We start from the raw sequence: 20,503 nt of genomic DNA on the forward strand, positions 1-20,503 counted from the left end.
TCTTTTTAAACTACTACCCCAAATTTGTGCTGAGTCTTTCAACACAAATCCAAACTTGAGAAGAGTAATTTATTTCAAAACTACAATTAAAAAAATCCTTTTACAAAGAAAATCACTAGTACACTAAAGAAAAACAAGTTTCAAACAGCTATTAGCATTTGGTATATATTATGCTCCTCCATTTTTTTTCTCTCTAGAGTATCAGGGAAGATGCAGCAAAGTGTTGTCATGATATAATGAAGTCATGTTTAGAAATTGTGAGTTATTTCAGGTAAGCCTTTGTGTTGCCAAACTAGAATGTAGCAGCACTTAAGACTGTCACTTTTTATAATGTTTGCCTATAAACTTTTTTCCAGTGTGGGTTTGAAATGGTGCCCAAAAGCAAACAGAGAACAGGTGGGATTCTGAGGCATGAATCCGCCCAACAGCTTCACTGTGAAAATCAACCAGATCAAACTGTTCAGAAATTCCCATCAGCACATAAACAACCTAAGCTGCAACGTTAACTCTCCCTGGGACGCTACACATGGATTTTTGCACTGCTCTGAAATTCAGGGACAAATTTTGAACTCATGTCCACGAGTTCCATGTACCATCACACCAATGGCTCCCCTGTGGCTGACAGCAGGATTCTTTCCCTGCTCCCCAGGCAAGGCTTGATGACCAGCTATCACATCCAGCTCCTCCAGCTGGGAGCTCTGCCTTGGAATTGGATCCTCAGCCATCACCAGAGGCCTTTCACCAGTGAACCAGCCCTTGTTGGGTTTGTCAGATTAGATAGAAAGAAGTTTTTACAACAAGAGTGGCACTGGCACAGTTGCCCAGAGAGACAGTGGATGGCCCATCCCTGGAAACATTTCAGGCCAGGCTGGACAGGGCTGTGAGCAGTCTGGTCTGGCTGAAGATGTCCCAGCTCACTGCAGGCAGGTTGGACAAGAGGACCTTTAAAGGTCTCTTCCAATCCAAACCATTCCTTGATTCTAAGGAGGCACAAGATTCTTTTTCAAGCAAATCCTGTAACTATGGCATTGGTTCCTCCTGCAAAGGTGCATGACTTGACGTGAATTACACCTGTCTGTCACCCCTTAGAACACCAAACAAGCAACAAAGGCACATGCAGAACGACTCTGGGTGTTCTTAAACACTGCAGGACAGGGGACACTGCTTCTGCTATTTTCTGTTCTCAGCTACATCCTTATCCGTAATAGTGGTGCACACAATGTATTTAAACTTTATAGGTGGAGCTGTTGAACAATACTGCCATGGAAAACCAAGCTGCTGTTAAATAAACAGCTGTGAACTTTTTTCTCTGCCTGCTCATACAGCCTCACAGCATGGTTTATGCCATCCAGCCATCAAGTGGAGTAAAGACTGTTTGTATAAAAGCCATGACCACAATAGAGGACTGGGGACACTCTGACTGCTCTATTTCAGATTATTAAGATATGCAATTGTATTCCAAATCATGTTTCTGTTCCAGATTCGGTCACTGAGAGATTTCTACTTCCTTAGGCATTAAATTATTATTATTATCATTATCATTATTATTAATTGTCTCCGTCTAATAAAATGTTAACAAAGAGCTGCTTATCTTAAGTCTCAAGTCATTTAGTTACTTAGTTACAGAGCCAAATAATGAAACAATCAGCTAATAGCTAACCCCAGCAAAGACTCTCACACAACTCTCCAGAACACAAAAGCCTCAGACCCCATCAAGCCACTTTCACTTCAAAAGGCTTTAGTAAATAACTAAACACTCACCACAGTGTGCCCAGAAGGGTCAACAGACCTGACCTGTCAAGAATCCAAGAGGTTCATTGCAAAATTGAATGTCCCCACAGGGAACACCAGGCTGCCAACCACCACCACTGCTGCTGCTGCTTCTCCTACCCCTCCTCATGGCTTTCCTGCCATTGAGGGAAGTCCAGCAAGACCACACTGGATGAACATGGAATGGGGATGTCAAATAGGTCTCACGACTTTGCAAGTCAAGCCCAAGGCTTTAGGCTCTCTCCAGGAGGCAGCCCAGGTATCACCAGTCAGGTTTGCAGCCTTCCCTCCCACCTCCCAGCGACAAGATGATGGGATTCTCCCTTAATTTAAGTTGGCAGACCAATATTAAGAGTATCTCCATGTCCTCTTCTGACAATGGATGATAAAATCAGCCTGCAAAAGTCACGGGGCCACCAGTTTAAGAATGCAGAGAGTCATTCCTGGCCATGGTGATCATCTCCCACTAGCCAACAGCAAAACAAAGGCTCCTTAGACAAAGGGGCACAAAACAGTGTTTGCAATTCATCCATCAGCTGCTCCAAAGCCACTGGATTCCTGCTGTCCCATTTGTACTGTTGCTGTCAGCCAGCTGCCAGCTCTGCCCTGCTCTGCCTCTGCCAGGCACCATCAGGAAGTCTCTGTTCTGATAATACTCTTTCCTTTCCAAATTGCTACAGTTCCTCCCATAATTTTAAAACACTAACAGTTTATTTTTTTTTCTAAATCCCTTGTCCCTAAACAAGACTCCAAAGAGCACGAATAATTCCCCCTCATCTAATGTATAAAAACATTAGTTGCTCAAATCTGATGAAAAAGATCTGGGCTTAGTAGAAAAGCTTCAAACACAAAACTTGAAAGAGCCACCCATGATAGTTACAAACATAAATACGTGGCAGATTCTAAGTCTTTCCTTGTTCCTTTAACACAAACTCCTGGGCTGCTCTATTTGATAGACTTTCACAAAACAAAGCGCCAGATTCTTCAAAATAATTTTTTCCTGGCATGTTCGTTAGTATTGTTATCCTTATAGAATAAGGACATAATCATCTGATGGGTAAAGAGACAAAACCAGACCAAAAAAAAATTACGTAAGGAATAGGAATAATAATCTTCTTGCCCTGGAAATGAACATTTGCAAAATAAAGTTGCCACATCATACGTGGCTGGTGCTCCAGCAAGTGTGGAGCTTCCAGCCACACTGACCTGCTGGAGCTTGGACCTCCACACCATGTCAACTCCTATTGAGTGCTACATATAATAAAACCATCTAAAAAAAGTGAATCTCCTCCAATTGCAACAACTTGCCAATGTCATCACGGGTAAGGGAAAATATTACATTGCACTATATCTTGTTTTCCTAAGCTTTGAAGGCTGAGAAAAAATGAAAAATTCTGGTGACCAACAAAGCGTTTTGCCACTTGTTGGAATCCCTGGACAAGGAAAAAATGTCTCTGTGTAGGCACCCAAAAATTATCCCCATGTGATTATATCCCATCTGTTTTGAGTCATACTCCTTGGCAGCAAGTAACAGTCCCCAGGCAGTATTTGGCCCTGGCTACAGCCACCAGGCCCCATCACACCCAGCACAGAAGAGCAGTGGGACCAAACCTCGTGAGGATGGTCTCCTGCTATGTTGGTTGACACGGGGTGAGGGACATGACAAGTTTCATCAGGGCTTTGACGGCTGCCAAGCAGTTGGGTGGATGTGCCTCACTCACCCCATGGTTAAGGAAAGATTCATTCCCCAAGAGAAACAAATTATACTTGTATCGGATTATACCCTTTTCTGACCCAGGGATGGGGCAACTGAGAGGCATTTTAAAAACTTTTATTCCATTTTCACTCTCATGTGAAGGGTGAGACAACATAGATGTTATAATTCATGCCACCACAATTAGAAGCCAACTATTTCCTAATTACAATACATTATAAGCGTTTCTTGGCCTATCAGCTTTTGCCACACAATGCTGTAAATGCCTTAAAGCCAATCATCTAAAATCGCCCCTCGTGGGTCCTACTACAATGCACCTTTCACAGTTCTATTTTTCCAAAGTACCTGGTTTGTTTGCAAGACCATCATTTAAAACTTGTTCCTGGTTCCATTTCTCTCTCAACAACATCTATTCTATTCCATGGCATTTCTAACTCAACATTTTCTATCTCGATGTTTGCATACAGATACATACTATGTGAGCCTTCTGTCAGGCTTTGAGAATCCTCAACAAACTCACATAGTTGTCCAGGCTTCGCGCAGAAATTAAAAATTCCTGCAGCTCGTAGCCTGATTGCTCCTACCTGTGTTTACAGACGGGACTGTTGAGTTACGGCCGCACAGCCTCACAACCTGCGTCAAAAACGCCAAGTATCACATGCTCCTGGGCTTGGCCTGGGCTTTGTGCTGCTGGAAGCCAGGCCAGGGAAGACTCAGACCATGCCAAGTTCAAAGTAAACAGCAGAGAGACCAGCGAGGCCACCTCCTGCTGCTGGGAGCTGCCCTGCCACTTTCTTCCTGTTTGTCCCCATTCCTCACGGTCTGCTCCTTGCAGGATGAAGAGTTCTTTACACAGCAGCACCAGGAGACTGATCTCCAGATAGGGCCAGAAACAGGAAAGCACCAGGATGGCTTCTGCATGAAGCCTTGGCAACCACAGAGGGAAAGAGCACTCCCGACCTTGAGAAGCCACACCAAACCCCCTAAAATTATTGTGCTGCCATTTGTAATTTCATCAGTTTGATGAGAAACTAAAGGCCATCTTTCAGGATGTGAATGTTTGGTTCCAGGCACCAAACCTTGAGCATTCCTGTTCAAGTCATAATCTCCACCATCCACCTAAAGTAACAGAGTGAGAATCTCTCTGCTAAGTGAACTGAAGAGTACAACAAATCTAACACATATGTAACACAATCTCAAAAATAATTAACTGCTCTTCCAACTCATTACAGAAGAGTCTTCTCATGTAATCTATTATACAATACAAAGGGGAAATGAATCACGTTTTGCCAGAATCTCAAATGAAAAGCTAAAAAAAAAAATTAATCTTCTCTTTCTAAAAAAGCAGAATTTGAAATGAGGAACATTTTCTTATTGTTTCTTCTTTCAGTAAGAGCAGAACTTCAAATCTCCCTGATTGAATTCTGCACGTAACCAAGTGGCAGAGTAATTAAACCAGCTCCTGTTGTTCAACCCAGCCTTAAGGTTTGCTTGGGAAAGGCTCCATAATAAGATATATAGGCTTGGGAAAGCATACAAGCACGTATATTCGGTTGCAAAAGGTTTTTCTTGGGTTTAGAATTTTCTTCCATCTATTCCAATCTGTAGCTCTTTTTCAGGCTCCTTATTTGCATTTCAAGAGCAACATAAAACCTGAACAAAATGTAGCATAGATCCAAACATAAAAACAGAACCTTTTTCTTCCAGCTTTGCCAAAGGCCATGCTCAAAACTATTACTGCTCAACGTGCAAAAGAAATAAATTACAACTGGGAGGTTAAAAATTGCACAATTCAATGTTGCAGTGTTAGTTCTGGAGGCAGAGAACATCTATTCAGATTCCCTACAAGCAAGTCAGCAGTTGTTTCTTTTGTACACAGTCCCATTTTTACTTGACTATACAAATCCCCTTAATTTTAGCAGCTCGTCTGGAAGTCTCATCTTGCCTGTTCCCCTGAAATTCATCTCCCTCTACTTCCTAAAGCAGGATTTGAAAATATCACTGGAAACAATATCCCCAAAACATCCTCTCAGCCCTTTTGAGAGTCCCATCCACAACTCACAGGGATACAGACCACGGGATGCTCCCCAAACACTTCAAAGCCTCAAGGCATACCAGGCTCCCTTTCAACCGAGAGCAACATTTAGGCAAGAGGCATCGTAGCTTGTTTAATTCCAGCTCCACACAGAGGACAGTCTCCAGTGGAAACAAAGAAAGAGCAGCACAAGCCCTGAAGTGAAAAGCCAGGCTGGCTACCTGCCCTTCCAGGTGGCACAAAATCACTCACACAATGCTCCACTTGAACTTGCAGACACCTCCGTCACTCCTGACGGTGCCAGTGGCTCCCGGGCACTTTGCCATACTAATGGAAGAAGGTTCAAATGCTCCTGAATTGCTAGAAGAGCTATTACTGAGCTGTGGTTCACTGCAGATTTATTAAAGAGTCTCCATGTTAATCCTGCACGGCTCAAATACCTGTGCTACCCTGCTGAGTAAACAATATCAGGGAAATCTGGGTACTTCAATGCTGTAGTATCTCACCAGCACTATTTTTCATGAATAAACAATGTTTAACAGAACCACGCTCAAGAAGTACTCAAAATTTAAACTGGGTGTTTAAAATTATTTTCAAGAACTGTCGGGTGGCATTCACAATTAGAAGTCATATTACTTTCCTTGAAACAAATTAAATATTGCAACACTGAGACACTGAGCTTTCCAAACTTGCAAAGCCAGTCTCCCGAGAGAGAGCAGGTTCTGCTCCTGCCCAGCAGCAGCTCCTGGCAGCAGCTCACCTCTCCACACAGCCCATCCTAAAGGCAGTGTAGCATGAACCTTACTGACGTTTTCTACCCTGCAACTTTTTACTACAGTTTAAAAACTAAGTTCTTGCGTGGTGTTCTGATCAATTCCTGTCCATCCGACCACAACTGAACTTCCTGCAGCCTTATCCTGGTGGGTGCAGCCCACCAAGGCATCCCCAGCCACAGCATCCATTCCAAACCCCACTCAGAAACAGCCACAAGTCCCCTGGGAGAAAGCCTGAGGTGTCACCAAATGTTTTTCCTTTCATGTAACAAAACTCTATTCAAAATAGAAAAGCCAAGAGGGGAAAAAAATTCAAATACAACCCAACTATGACTTTCTCATCCTCAACCAGCCTCTCATGCTCATTTTATTCCCTTCCCATCCTTCAACACGTTTCCCTTTCCAGTAAACCCTCATAAATGCAAGCCATTTCCTTGGTACAAAGGAATTTTCCCCTCTTCCCAGTTCTTGTGGCTTAGCTTGACACAGTGAATGTCCCAAACTGATGAGCCAGTTCTTTTGTGGGGAAGGAAAAGCAATAATTACACACAACCTGCAACGTGTGAGGAGGGGAATGAAAGTAGGTCAGGTCTCAACTCCTCAGCTTCACTGGGGTTCACCAAATGCTTTCGCTTACAGCCACTTTAAAAATACAATTAAAATAATAATAGCACAGCAAGTGAACAAAGCAACACTGTAGAATTCAACTTTCTGTTCTTTTCTTTGATATGGATAATGGCATTTGTGTGGTGACAAGAGGCACAAAAACCTGAACCAGCAGAAAATGAAGCCCACAAGACACATCCCAGTATCGGGTGCTCTGATACTCAGAAGTCAAAAACAAACCCATAAAAAAGGGCTCTTTGGGGAAAAAAAAAAAAAAAATCAAACAAAACAAACTACCAGTGATAATTAAGAGATAGGAAAGGACAATTTGGAGTAATACATAATCGGTTTATGAATTATAAGCTGGTTTGGAAAGTTAAAAAAAAAATCCACATTAAAAAAATCTACTCCTCTTACAGAATCTCTTGTTTTGCAACTGTCCTGGGAAGCACGGTCCCCAAGGAGCAAATGCCAAGGCAGTTCTGCTGACACTCCCAGCTCTGATTGAAACCCGAAGGGCCAAACTTCCAGAACAGCCCTGGCACTCCCAGCGCACGTTTCGTAATTATAACAGGAGCTGTTGGCTGCTGCACTCCTGCAAATCTGGTCCTTATTTAAGATCTGACTCTTACAAAGTCGCTCCAAAGTTGCTCAGTTGCTCCAACTTCTCTTTCAATCAGCTTAGAAGTCAGTTTAGTCCCTGGTACTGCAAGACGGCATCTGTGATTTGGGGAGCATGCTGTGCCAAATCTCCCTGAAAAATAACCCCACTGCAAACACACACTGCAATGTGCTGAGCCTAAACTCAAAGGTCTGAGTTCCGAATCAGTCCCCGAATTGCTCAGAGGATGATTTTACACTGACAGGCTCTGTGCCAAACCAAATATTGCCCCGTTTCCCACAGCCACCACTAACACAAAGCAGTGTCCTCTGCAGAAGATGCCCCCACTTGTCCAGCTGGGATTCAAGGTCCCTCTTCAGCCTGAATTTTGCACTTCTTTAACTACACTGAAATAAATTTTCTCCTCTTGTCAAACCAGGTGTGCTATTACACACAGACAAGACATAACTTGCCAAAGTGGGTGATGGTTCTTTTAAAAACACAAGATTTAAACTGCTCAGGAGCGCTGCTTCGAACAAAGTCTCTTTCAGTCTAAAGCTTCAACCTTGAAGAGCCTCAAAATATTTAACACTTAAAAATCTGACACTTCCAATAAGGAATTTTTCTCTATAAACGACCGAAAAAAACATAATTAATTATTTTTCTAGCATACCCATCTGATCCTAAACTAAATACCCATTTTAAGAAAACACTAATCTCTGAATGCTTTTGTTTAAAGCCATTTAAAGATCATTTCTAGTGAAGCTGGGAAGTTGGATATAGAAATAAGCTCATTAGGAGCTACGCTATGGGTATTATTGAAACTCCACAATAGTCCATCGTCTCATGCATACACAGCCTTGCATAACTGGAGATGTCAGCATTTTCATTGTAAATTCTGCTTTCAGAGGTTTCAAACTTGCCCGTAAAAAAGTTGCTATGGCCTGAAATTTGTTGCTATCTCCCTGCCAAGGGAGAACTATTTTAACATTAGGAAACTATGTATTCATTGGAGTTGGCCACTGGTTTGGGGTTTTATCTATACAAGTAGTTTTTAAAAAAAAAAAAAAAATATATATATATATATATATTAAAAAAACCCTCACAATTCAGCATCTTTGAAAATCTTCCGGCTTAAAAAAAAAAAAAAAAAAAAAAAAAAAACCACATTAAAGGAATAAAATTCCTAAAAGTTAATAATTATTATACCCCTTCAAAAAGCTTCAACTGTCTGGCAGATATGCCTAAAACATGCAATTATTTCTGCTACTTTGCAAAATAGTAGCCACACTGAGAGACTACCAACTCCCAGTGTCTCATCAACACGGACTGTAAATAACAACCCTACCCATGTCCAATTAGTTTGAAGCTCAAGACCATGCCCCTGCTAAAGGGCTGCAGATTTTAAACACAGAATGGACACATTTAGACTGATTTAATCTGGCTGCTTGTACAATTCCCCAGAATCTCAGCTAGCAAATCCTGTACTGGGCCAAACAACTTACTGAACCGGATCCCTGAAAGGGCATCCAGCCCTCACCCGAAGCTGTGGGGATGTCACATTCCTCCATAATGGGCCTTAATAATTGCCCTTCCTGGAAATAAAATTAAAAGGAGAAAAAATGAAAAAGATAAAGCCAACTCTGATTTAACTAATCTGGTTTGAATTCTTAATTTAACTTGCGGATATCAAACCACTGTTCTCGTTTCAAAAAAAGAAAAAGCCAAAACAGAACAGTCAAAAGAGAATCCTGGGTGAACAATTTGCTTTATTTTTTCCTACCAAACTAGAAGCAGCCTTCTGGTGCTTCTACACCAGCTCTGTCCCAGGAAAACGATGGACGTGCAGGGTCCCCCCAGCCCTGTGACCTCTCGGCAGGGTGGCACTGGCTGGAGAGGACCCATGGGGACACCCGAGGACGGGGAGTGGGACAGGGGACATGCCACCACCACAACATCCCTCCTCCACACACTGGAGCACCTCAGAAAATCCACATCCTCACTCAGGCAGGTCACAGTGGCTAAAGAAGGATCTCCAAGTGGACAGTGCTGACCACCGCTGACCACAGGTGACATTAATCTTTAAGCACCACCAACATTTTTACAAAAATGAAGGTCCCTTGCTCATATGACTCAATGTTTCTGCAGAAAGGAAGGTACTGTGCTGAACATACTTATTTTTGGATGTTTTTTAGTGTCAGCAAGTGGCTATGACTGATTAAATCCCAAAGAAAAACTCATTACTCACTTCCACCATAAGCACATCTCACCCATTAAAGGGGGTCTCTCCCCTTCCCTGCTGCTCCTGGGAACCTCCCAAATGTAGGACCACTCTGAACTACTGTGTTTTCCACAGGACACAGAAATAGGCTGTCCCTTGTGGAAAGCTTAAATTAATCCTTTGAAATTTGACCTAAATTAAAAGAACTGAAACGCATTGTCAGGGGCTCCGAGTGGGTGCTCCAAGGACGGTGTCAAGGCATTGCATGTGGGTAAGAGACCAAATTAGCTACCCAGCAGGATGATAACACACAGCCTGGGCAAGGAGAGGTCAAGGGAGAGCTCACTATTTATCAAATATATGTCTAAACTAATTATTCAGTTCACAAAGTAATCCTTCAACCCATGTGTGCGGTCAGAGCCCTTGTGAAATGCTGGCCATCATCAAAGGCCTGGGCACACACAGGCTGAGAGAATGGTGCCTTTGTACATGCTGGGGGAGGCTTATTTCTAAATATTTAAAAGCAGAAAAAGTCTTTCTGCTCCCTAGGACAAAAAACATGTATGTAAACACTCAATGTGAGATATAATTTGAGAGCCGACAGTCCCCACAGAGGTCCCACAGGTTCTGTTTCTGCTCACACAGCACAACAGTCTCAGGTTTTCTTGGGAATAAAGCACCACAGCTGAGATCCACCACACTCTGGATCCTCAGTGAGCACCCACAACATCAGCACCAACACTATCACTCACAACGGATCAGAATGGCATTTTCAGCGTAAATACTTTCATATGGACCAGAGTAACATCCAGTGGTCATGGAGGGATATTTATTTTCTCAAGACTGACTGAGCCAAAGAGCACAGCACCATAATGCATGACATCCTGCACATATCCATGCAACACGATCTAATAACCCTGTTAGATAAATACTGCTTGAATTAAAACACACATTTTAGTATTTTTATACATAAAATACTTCAGATACTCTGAAGGAAATGATTGCAAACGTCCCTACAGTTATGTATAGCTGAGAGAAGGTATTTTCTCTGTTACATCCAAAAGAACATGTCTCAATTCCTTTTGATGCTGTGTACGGTTTTTTCCAATAGTCTGAGTCACTAAGGCAATAAACAATAACCATCCAAGCAGCTTGCATTGGAAATAAATAAATAAATACAGACAATTCAGGGCATGTCCATGAAGGAAGACTTGGGAACAGATCAGCGAGTGTCACCAAAGGTCACGGCCCTGCCGACCTTCTCAGCTGGCATGAAATGTCATAGCTCTAATGACTGCAGTCAGCAGCCCCACTGAAAATTTACATTATTAGAGCACCTGACCCCCCCAAATTAGCTTTGCCCAAAATGTTTTGGCATTTGCTAAATTAAAAAAAGAAGTCTGCTTTGTCTTTGAAGAGATCTTTTGAAGGGTTTTTTTCTTGGTTTGGGCTTCGAGTGCTTGTGGGTGGCAGTGATAAAACCCAGAGAAGGTGATTGTGTAAAAACTTGGGTTTGTTTTGGTTTTTTTTCCTTATCAAAGGGTTTAATAAAATACATAAAGGAGGTTTTATTTCCCAATTCTCAGATATAAATCCCACACAATTCCCTGTATTCTGCAGCATAAAAGCTCTTATTATGCCATTAACTTAGAAGCGTTTTCTGATTTTTTTTCTTGTTTCTGGTAATGATTTGGGTTCTCACATCTAAAATTGTTTCACACCAGTAACATTCCTACCCAGGAAAGAAGTTTGAAATCTTTTTTAACAATTTACTTTTTGATAAAACCCAGATTCCACCTCTTACATATTCAGTATGTAAGAGACATATATTCTCAAACTGTGCTTTCCAAAATTAAAAAAACTGTTCTTTCCCTGAGAAGTTGAAAAATTATCAGTCACCATTCAAAAAATATTACTTTTCTCACAAAACACTTCACCAATCTTCAATCACATTCTTTCTGACTTTACCCTAAAAGTAGGGGACCTCACTACAAAGCTAGTCTGAAACCAGAATTATTCATGATTTTGTCATTCCCCTGAAAAGCCAAAAAGGCACCAGATGTTCAATTAACAAATCATACAGTAAGTGGCAACAAGAGTTGAGCTTTTTTTTTTTTTTAATCTCAGGTTACCTTCAAAAGAAAAAAAAACCCAAACATTTTTGCTATCAACAATCTCTCTGGCTGACAGATGACAATATTTCTATTCTTTGACAAGTTTTTTTCAAGAATGCTTGCTAGGTTAGAGGGCTCATCATCTCTAAATAGTTCATCCCCTGCCATCAATAAAAATGTACTTGGAGCGGATTCTAAAAATGTGTTAGCTGGTGACGTCTATTTTTAGAGGCGGTGGATAGAAACAAAAAAAGTTATGCATGAAGAATTATTAAATAAAAACAAAGCTACATCCATGGACATGAGTAGTAGAACGTGTAAAGGCCAAACTCTCTGCAGCAAGCTTGCCAGGTGAGAAATGCTCTGTGGACTATTAGATCAGCTTGACAGCTGAGTTATTAGAACTGTGATCACTCCTCCAAAAGACAGACACAACCTTATGAAAGAAGCCTCACTTCCTCCTCCAGATGCTCAGAGAGCAGGACTGATGCAGCACAACACAGTAAAATCATTCTTCAATACAATCAGCTCACAACAATAAAACAGCAGCCCGCCTCTCCTGAGCTCTCCAGAGAATAAAATCAAAGCTTGAGAAACAGATAAACCTAGAAAAACATAACAACAGGTGCAGGCTCAAAATAGGAGATTTTATCAAAACACCTCTTTCAATGTGAAGGTCTAGATTGGCCTTTGCTCTCACAGCAAAAAATTACAGCCCTTCTATTGAGAACTCCACATTTACACCTCCAGAACTTGTGATCCAGACAATGCACCAATGCAAGATTATGCTTGGATATTAACAGCAACAGGGAACTGTTTGTCCTCAGTACAAACACCAACAAAGCTGCAATAGCATTTTTGCAGAGTGCCTGGCAAAATTGAACATTCACAAATAAAAACTACTGAGATTCATTTTTCTCTGGACTCCTCAGGTTAAGACACTCCCAAAGAGCAGCAGCCTTCATTCCTTGAGACAGCAACACGTAACAGCACAAAAGTGCCACAGACTGGTTTCCTTAAAGGTCCATTCCTGAAAACTTTCATCTGTACACTTTGATTATACAACGTGATGACAGTCCCAAGTGAAATCACTGACACCACTGGCTTGCACAAGAATAAACAAACGCACGCTTGTACAAACACAGCCCAGGCGGGAGCAGGGAAAGGCAGAAACCGTAACTCTCCAGGGCTGGTCTGTTACTTGCCTTAGATTTGCCAGAGCACATGGAAAGATGTTGACTCCTATTTCAGATGTCCAAGCATTTAAAATTAACATCTTTTAAAAAATTAAGTATCCTAGAGTGATTTACCTTCAGGTTCCACTGTGGTGTCTTCAACAACTAAATTAAATGAAGGTCGAGCCAGGCAAAGTCCAGCCATGGTGACCACCACCAGGCAGATAAGGCAACTCGAATCCCAGCTGACCATCTTTTTAGAGTAAATTCCTGGTCCATTTCCATATCTCCATGTGGACTTTAATCCCATCTGAACTCCTCTAGAGAAGCATGGAGAGAAAGCTGTGCCTTCGGCCAGGGTAATGCCTCCTCCCTTGGAACGATGGCGGCTGCTGCGAGAAGGAGAGATTGAACACTGTCAGCAAAAACATCTCCAAACACAAACCAAAAACCTTCATAAAGTCTTGAACAGAGCTGAGGTGAGAGGGAGGGGAGGAGGAGGATAGGAAAAATAGTTTTCCAGCTTCAAGAATATGTGAAAAGTGAGTGACTTTTCATCTTCTGTTAGCAGTTTCCATCATCACCTGAGGCGTAACCAAGTCCTCCTTGTTTTCACAAAATCACTTCTCAGCACATATTGAGAGCTATTTTACTGACAGAAAAACATACAGGATTTCAAAAATGAGAGGCACACACATGTGCAGGCACATAACCTGTAATGCTGCAAAATTACCACAATTATACAAATTATATTCTTGTTATTGTTTGAAGGTTTATGTAAGTTTGCCTTGTTTTTCATTCCTTCACCTAGGCAGTTCTGCAGCCAGATGAATTTGCAGGAATTCAGTAATTTTCCACAAGAAAAACAGCTGAAAAATGTTTTCCTTAGACTAGGAAAAATCTGTAAGACTATTTCAACTCAAGGCTTCCAGCTCCCCCATGGATGTACCTTCTTCTGACTCAGTTTAGTGTACTTTGGAAGCCCCTGAGTCCTGGACAGGTAAAAGGCTCAAGTCCTTGCAGTGGTATTTGTCTGGTACACTGCATTACAGGCAATTAATATCAGTATAAAATATGGTATAGACTGCAGTTTCACAGAAGAGCTGCCCAGCATCACTTTCCATCCATACATGCCAAGCTGTGTGCACAAACCTTTCTTTTCTCAGTCTCTCAACGATGCTTATTGAGATACATTTTTCAGAGGTGAGAAATCTATTTTGTTCACAATAAAACAAATTTAAATGGATGGAGTTAAGTGGCAATCCAGGCATGGTCTGACAGAGAAGTGGCACCTAAGGAACTGGCACTCCCGTCAGGGGACCCTGTTGCCTCCACAGTGAGATGCCAGGTGAGGGTCAGAAGAGCATCCTCCTCGCAGGGCGATTTAACAACTCAAGCAGAAAATTAGACCTGATTTTCCGCTTCAGAAATAAAAGACGCTAAAACCTCAGTAAATGGATAAAACAAGTAACTGCAGCAGCGATTGTTCTAATCTGGTCAATGATTCATCTTGGATGTGATGAAACCCAACTGAAATTTGGAGAGCCCTTGCCTGGAAGGGGAAAAAATAACACAGAATCTCTTTTTCCCTCCTGCCCTCAATACTTGAAAATCAAAAAAAAAAAAAAATAAAATAAAAAGGGAATGTGGAGATAAACTTCTCCAAACTCCTTGTCATTGGGATTTGGTGTGGTACCTCAGCATGCAGAAACAGGGACAGAGATACTCCTTTTATAAAGCCAACCATTAAAGCCAACCATTTAGAAAGTTGATTCTGATTTTTGTTAGTCTTGAGGCATCTTTTATCTTGAGTACTGTATGCAGTAACTTCTGGAGTTCGTAAAAACAGGTTTGGACAACATAAATAAGTCACTTCATGGAACAATTAATACGTGACATCCCAGGTGAATCCCTGCTACTTCAGGGCAAGCGTTTTCCAACTCCGTTGGTATCACCTCAAAGCCCTGTCCCTCCTGGAGAGATTTCAGCCTGGCTCGAGCATCCCACACCACAAGCTAGCAACCACCATTAAATTTCCAGTGAAAACACCACCAGACCACTGCACAAACATTTGCAAAGAGCCTGCCCAGCCCTTTTATAAATAAGCAGAGAGCAGGTGTAGAGCTGAAGAGAGCTCAGTTTGTGTCTGGAGCAGGACCAGAGCAAACCCCCCTGGATGCCGCCACCCAGGTCCACTGCCCACCTCCCTGCCTGGCAGCCACAGCCCTGCAGCTCAGTTTATCCAGCTGTAAAGTGGGTAGGAACCCCTAATTAACAGCCTGGATGTAATGCTGATTTAATTTCCATAAATCATCCTGTAAACTCCGATTAAAGTCTGTGTTGATAAATGCAAAACCCTATCATGGCTTTGCAGAACGAAAACATACCAGAACCGCCAGCATGTATTTCAGACTCCAAGAGCATTAATTCCACTGACATTCCTCCAGTTTCAGGTTTTCAGACTGCATTAAACGCCACTGAAAGCACATTCGTGGTTCCTATCCTCATCCTAAACCCTGAATTGTGGCACAAGGCTACTTGGCCACGCTTCTCCTCACCTGAAGATTTTTGTTGGCTCCTGCACCTCAACATCTGCCGGCAGAAAAAAAGAGATTCTTCATCCACAGGGCAGCAGCAAGCTCAAAATCCAGGCTCGAGAATGTGCAACAAGGCAAAAATCAAAGCTCTGCACTCATCCATGGAGCCAAAGCACTCTTTACCACCAGGGCAGCAAACAGGCTTCAAGGATTGCCCTCTCCCAAAAGAAGTGGAGTCCAGCGAAGACGAAACGAAACCAAATTCTTTTCATAGTTTAATTGCCACAGTTGCCGGGGGACGAGTCTCTGGAAAGACCTCCTGTGCTGGATAATTATGTACCTCTATCTCAATGTTTGGAACACAGCCCCAGCATGCTTTTTGGCCTCCACAATTCTGGCTTCCTGACTACAATACCATAATCCCTCCTGGAGTCTCAGACTCAGTGAAAGCCACACGTAGTGTTTATTTTTCCCCTTGAAAGGGAACTCTGTCTCTCTTCTCAGCCTACACTTTGGGGAGGAGTTGTCAGCCCCCAATGATTGATGGCTCTCCTTGCCACTCGCTCATCAAGTCAATTTTCACCTCGTCACATACCTGCCCAAATTTTCTTTGCCAAACTGACAAGCATGGGAAAGCAGACTGGTTTGGGAGCCCAACCAAATTCCTCCAAGCTGTACTTCAGTTTAAACACACTCGCACACACAAACAAGTAGTACTTGTTCAGCAGTGGCATTAATTAAATTCGATGCTCAGTGTTCTTTTTAATCTACTCGCACTGTTGTTTATACGATGTTTATCACTCCCCAGGGACAGTACGATTTGTGGAGTATCCGAACCAAATCAATACATTGCTCACTGTATAACTTTACAGCATCTTTCTCAATTAGGCGGGGAATAGCAAAATCTGGGTGAAACAGGGATCTTCCCTCCACAAAGAAACCTCAAGCGCTCTAAAAGCCCAGTAGCTTCGTCAGAAAAATCCAGGTAGATGAAGCTTTAAAGCTAACAGCTCTATACACACACAATTCCACTGACAGAGGAATGCTGTGTGCACAGAAAATGCAGACATGTCCCTCCGTCTATGAAAACACATATACACATATATATCTAACAAGACTCCTCAGCAGAGTTCAAAGCAAATCTGAGCATCACAGCTATTAAACATTAATTCTGGAGGACTAATGGGAACCGGCTGGCAGCTTCAGTACTTTTGCATTGTTTGAACTTCTTTCATTTGCTTTCCAGGACTATCCTGTTTTTCTCAAGTCTTTTGCCACCAAAAGATCGGGGAGGGGGGGGAAAGAAAAAAAATCTGCATTTTAATTGACATTCCGGAGAGCGGGAGAAGTCCAGAGGCTGCTGATTGCTGCTATTCAGCCCAAACAGGCTTTTCAGATGAAAATGAGAAAAGGCTAGTGGAAGATTTACAGGGATTTGGTACAAAGGAGACAATGAAGTTTTAAATGTTGATAGCGTTTCACACCAAACGCATAATGGGTCCCGGTTTGAAGGGGCCCTTTTGCATTTAAATCTGTATCTCAGTGACGATTTCTCTGCCCGTATCTCAGACGGGCGGCGGTGGCCCCGGCCCCGCTCCCGCAGCCCGGCGGGGCAGCCCCGAGCTCCCACCGGGGCCGGGGCCGGGGCCGGGACCGAGCGGGGCCGCTCCTCCAGGGCTGCTCCCCGTCCCCAGCCCGCGCTGTCACCGCTGGGTATCCCCGAACACACCCCGGGGATGCGGGCAAGGCGGGGAGCAGCGGTGCCGCCCGGGCTTCCCCCGTGTGAGCGACACAAACCGCCCCGCAGCTCCGCCGGGAGCGGAACGGAGCTGGGCACGGGCACAGCCCGCCCGGGACAGCCCGAGCCCCGCACCGGGACACCCCGAGCCCCGCACCGGGACAGCCCGAGCCCCGCACCGGGACAGCCCGAGCCCCGCATCGGGACATCCCCAAGCGCTGCAGCGCGCACAGCCCGCGGCGGGACCCCCGGCCCTGCCCCGCCGCCTCCCGGGGCCGCCCCCTCCCCGGCCCGCCCGCTGCCTTTACCTGCGGCGAGAGCGCCGGGCGGGCTCGGCTCCGCGGCGGCTCCCGGGCTGGGGCGCGGTGCCGAGCGGCGGCGGCTCCCGGGACGGGGCGAGAGTCCCGTCGGAGCGGCCGCGGTCACTGCGCGGGCGGCCCCGGCTGGCGAGCCCGCAGCGGCGCAGAGCCGCGCATCCCCCGCGGGACGCGCCCGGGGCAGGCAGGAGGGCGGCGAGGCGAGGCGGGAGCCGGCCCGGCGCCCCGTCCCGTGCCGTGCCCTGGCTCGGCCGCAGCGCTACCGCCTCAGAGGGGCGAGCCCGCCGTGCCCGGCGCCAGCTGCCTCCTCCCCCGCGCGGGCATCGCCGAGCAGCGCGCCGCGGGTCCCGCTCCGCTCCATCCAGCCGCCCGCCCCGAGCCGCCGCGGCTTTGTCACGCCGCCGGCCCCCTCGGGTGGGAGGTGGGTTTTCTCTCCCCCCTTTCCCCCTCTCGGCGCACTCCTCCGGCTCCTTCCTCCTCCCCCGGTCACTCCCCCCGCTGCAACCCGAGCCGTTTCCTGGACGGCGCTGCCGGGCTCTGCCAATCGCCGCCGAGCCCCTTCCCCCGCCCGGCCCTCCGGGCTGCGCAGCCGGGAGCCCCCGCCCCGCCCGGGGGTCGCGGTGTCCCCGCGCCGGGTCCCGCCGCGCCCGGCAGCGCCGGAGAGGGGCAGGAGGGGAGCCGGGATCCCGCTCCGGGCAGTGCCTGTCCGGGGAGCGGGACGGCTCATCCCAGCGCCACCGCACGGAGGGATGCGGGGGGGAGCGGCCCCGCACAGCCCCCGGACGGGCGCTGCACCGAAAGTTTTCCAGGGGCTGGAAAGGAAGGATGGGCAGCGCGGCGAGTACCAGCGCAGTGACCGAGCCTGGGCTGCGGCACCGCCACCGCGGCGCTGGGCGGCATCTGCATCCTCACACAGAAACGGGACCAGCTCAGCAGCGGCCGCCGAAACCTCTCCTGAAGTGTTTCTGGCTCAGAAGCCATGGCTGGCCTGTGGCCAGTTCCATCTAGGGAGATGGTTGGATAACACCCGCTCCAAAAATTAGGAGCCTCTCAGTTCAAAGCCCGATTCCAGCTGCCCCGTGAATTAGTCTGACAGTGCACTTTCAATACCTGTCTGTGTATACTTTTCCAAATGGGAAAAGTTGTCGAAAAGTTATGCAAACATCGTTTGTTTGGACACACAGATTCAAAACTGCATAATGTGGGTATTCAGAATTCAATATTGCTTAGCCTGATCCTTGCTTAATGAAACATTTGCTTTAGACATCATCAACTAAAAGGTTTTGAATATGGAATCTGTGTAATGCTTGCTTGTGTAGAGTCAGCTTGACAACAAAATCAATAAGGGGTGGTTGCCTCAAATTTAATCAGTGTTGATCAATTTAATGTTACTTTATTTAAGCTCTACTGTACATTTTATATGCTGTGTGCGGTATTGATCAAGGGGATTTTCAAGGACTGAGGCCACACATAGTGTAACTCTATTTACACACACCTTGACACCAAAAACTTGGAAACAAGTTTTCTGTAGAATACGTACTTACCTCCCAGCATGTATTTTCCCACCACTACCGCAGTCTCTATGAGGGGTGGCAGACAAATTTATAATTGATTGAAAACACAGGTTTAGTGGGTTTTTTTGTGGGGTTTTTTTGTTTGTTTTTTTTGTTTGTTTGTTTGTTTGTTTTGTTTTTTTTTTTTTTTGTTTTTTTTGTTTTTTTGGTTTTTTTTAATGCTGTTGTTGCTCCTAAAGCATCAGACATCTGAATGTTCTAATTGAGAAGCTGAGATGTCACAGTCAAGATCCAATTTTCCCAGCACCGGGCATGTCCATCGCCCATTGAAAACATTGTTAACACATTCTCACATAAATTATTGTCCGGCACAGGAAGCTGCAATACCTTTCCCCATTCATCGATATCTTTGCATACTCTGAAAGAAAAGGAAGCATTCCACTAAAAATGACAAATCAGAACACCTATTTCCAAGGTCTGGAAGCACTTGTCAGAATTTATTCTTTTGGAGGATGAAAAGATAGCAGTCTATCAATAGCAGCCTTTTCTCTTAAATGAGCCACATTCTCCTAAAGTGGCCCACAACAGCCCAGCTCCTCAATCTGAGAAAAGCAGAAGCATGTTTGGAATTAAAGGGGTGGGGGGGGAGATCAATTCTGTCATCATATTTAGGCTTCAAGAGATCTCAGTGGGCCCAGGGAGCCTTTCATAGCAGTTAGGCTGCTGAATGAGAGCATAATCTCTTTACAGTTTTTTCCTCCTCCTCTCAAAGTGGCTGGGATCTTTTCTGTGAGCCCTCCTGCACGTGAATGGTGTGGCTAATAAGCCTATTAATGAGGTTCCACAGCAGAGTGTGAATAGGTAAATAAGCCCCAATCTGTTGAGGTTCAGGAGCAAGGGCAGTAAAGCCATCATGAACTAAAGGTGACAGTTTGAACTGAAATAGGAACAACAGCTCCAGGTTTCAAGCGAAAGAATAGACAGACAAGGCACACATTCAGGCTCCTTCTACCCCCTACCGAGTCCTATTTTCTCTCCCATTCTTCCTCCTTTATAAAATGTCTTGAGTAGTCACCCATTTTTTCAAAAGCTCTTGAGACGTCCTTTTTCATCCTGGCAATGATACATCAATAGGGAGGAAGGAAAATGAGGACACCAATGCTCCTTTGCCCCGCAAGTTTCAAAAGCAGGAACAGCGCTGTGTGCCCTCGCATATGGAAGCGGGGGAGGAGAAAGAAAGTTAAATTGAATCTTTCAGCCCTGCCAGCTCTTTGTCGCTGCTGTCAGCCGAACTCCGGTCCTCCCTCTGCACGCAGGCAGGGATGCGGTTAATGTTCAACAGGGGCAGGGTCCAAGCCCTGCTCCAGCTGCAGCCAGGCCACAGCTGG

At 44.9% G+C, this 20,503-nt stretch overlaps 1 protein-coding gene across 3 annotated transcripts in view; it reads right to left on the reverse strand.

The window, feature by feature from the left end:
• Positions 1-15,584, reverse strand: part of FGFR2 (fibroblast growth factor receptor 2) — an 80,868-nt gene extending 65,284 nt beyond the window's left edge. Inside the window, exons 1-2 of one of the 3 annotated variants that reach the window (XM_083866532.1) lie at positions 15,568-15,584; positions 13,145-13,401 (exon numbers count right to left, since the gene is read on the reverse strand). In XM_083866532.1, coding sequence (XP_083722658.1) covers positions 13,145-13,319 — 175 coding nt within the window. In that variant the 5' untranslated portion in view covers positions 13,320-13,401; positions 15,568-15,584. Of the gene's footprint in view, positions 1-13,144; positions 13,402-15,567 lie in introns of those variants that run through there. The other 2 variants (XM_083866533.1, XM_083866534.1) reach the window with 2 other exon arrangements.
• Between the last annotated feature and the right edge of the window lie 4,919 nt (positions 15,585-20,503).

The sequence above is a fragment of the Zosterops lateralis genome (genome assembly GCF_965231275.1).
Source record: "Zosterops lateralis genome assembly, chromosome: 8".
In the NCBI taxonomy this organism is placed as follows: domain Eukaryota; kingdom Metazoa; phylum Chordata; class Aves; order Passeriformes; family Zosteropidae; genus Zosterops; species Zosterops lateralis.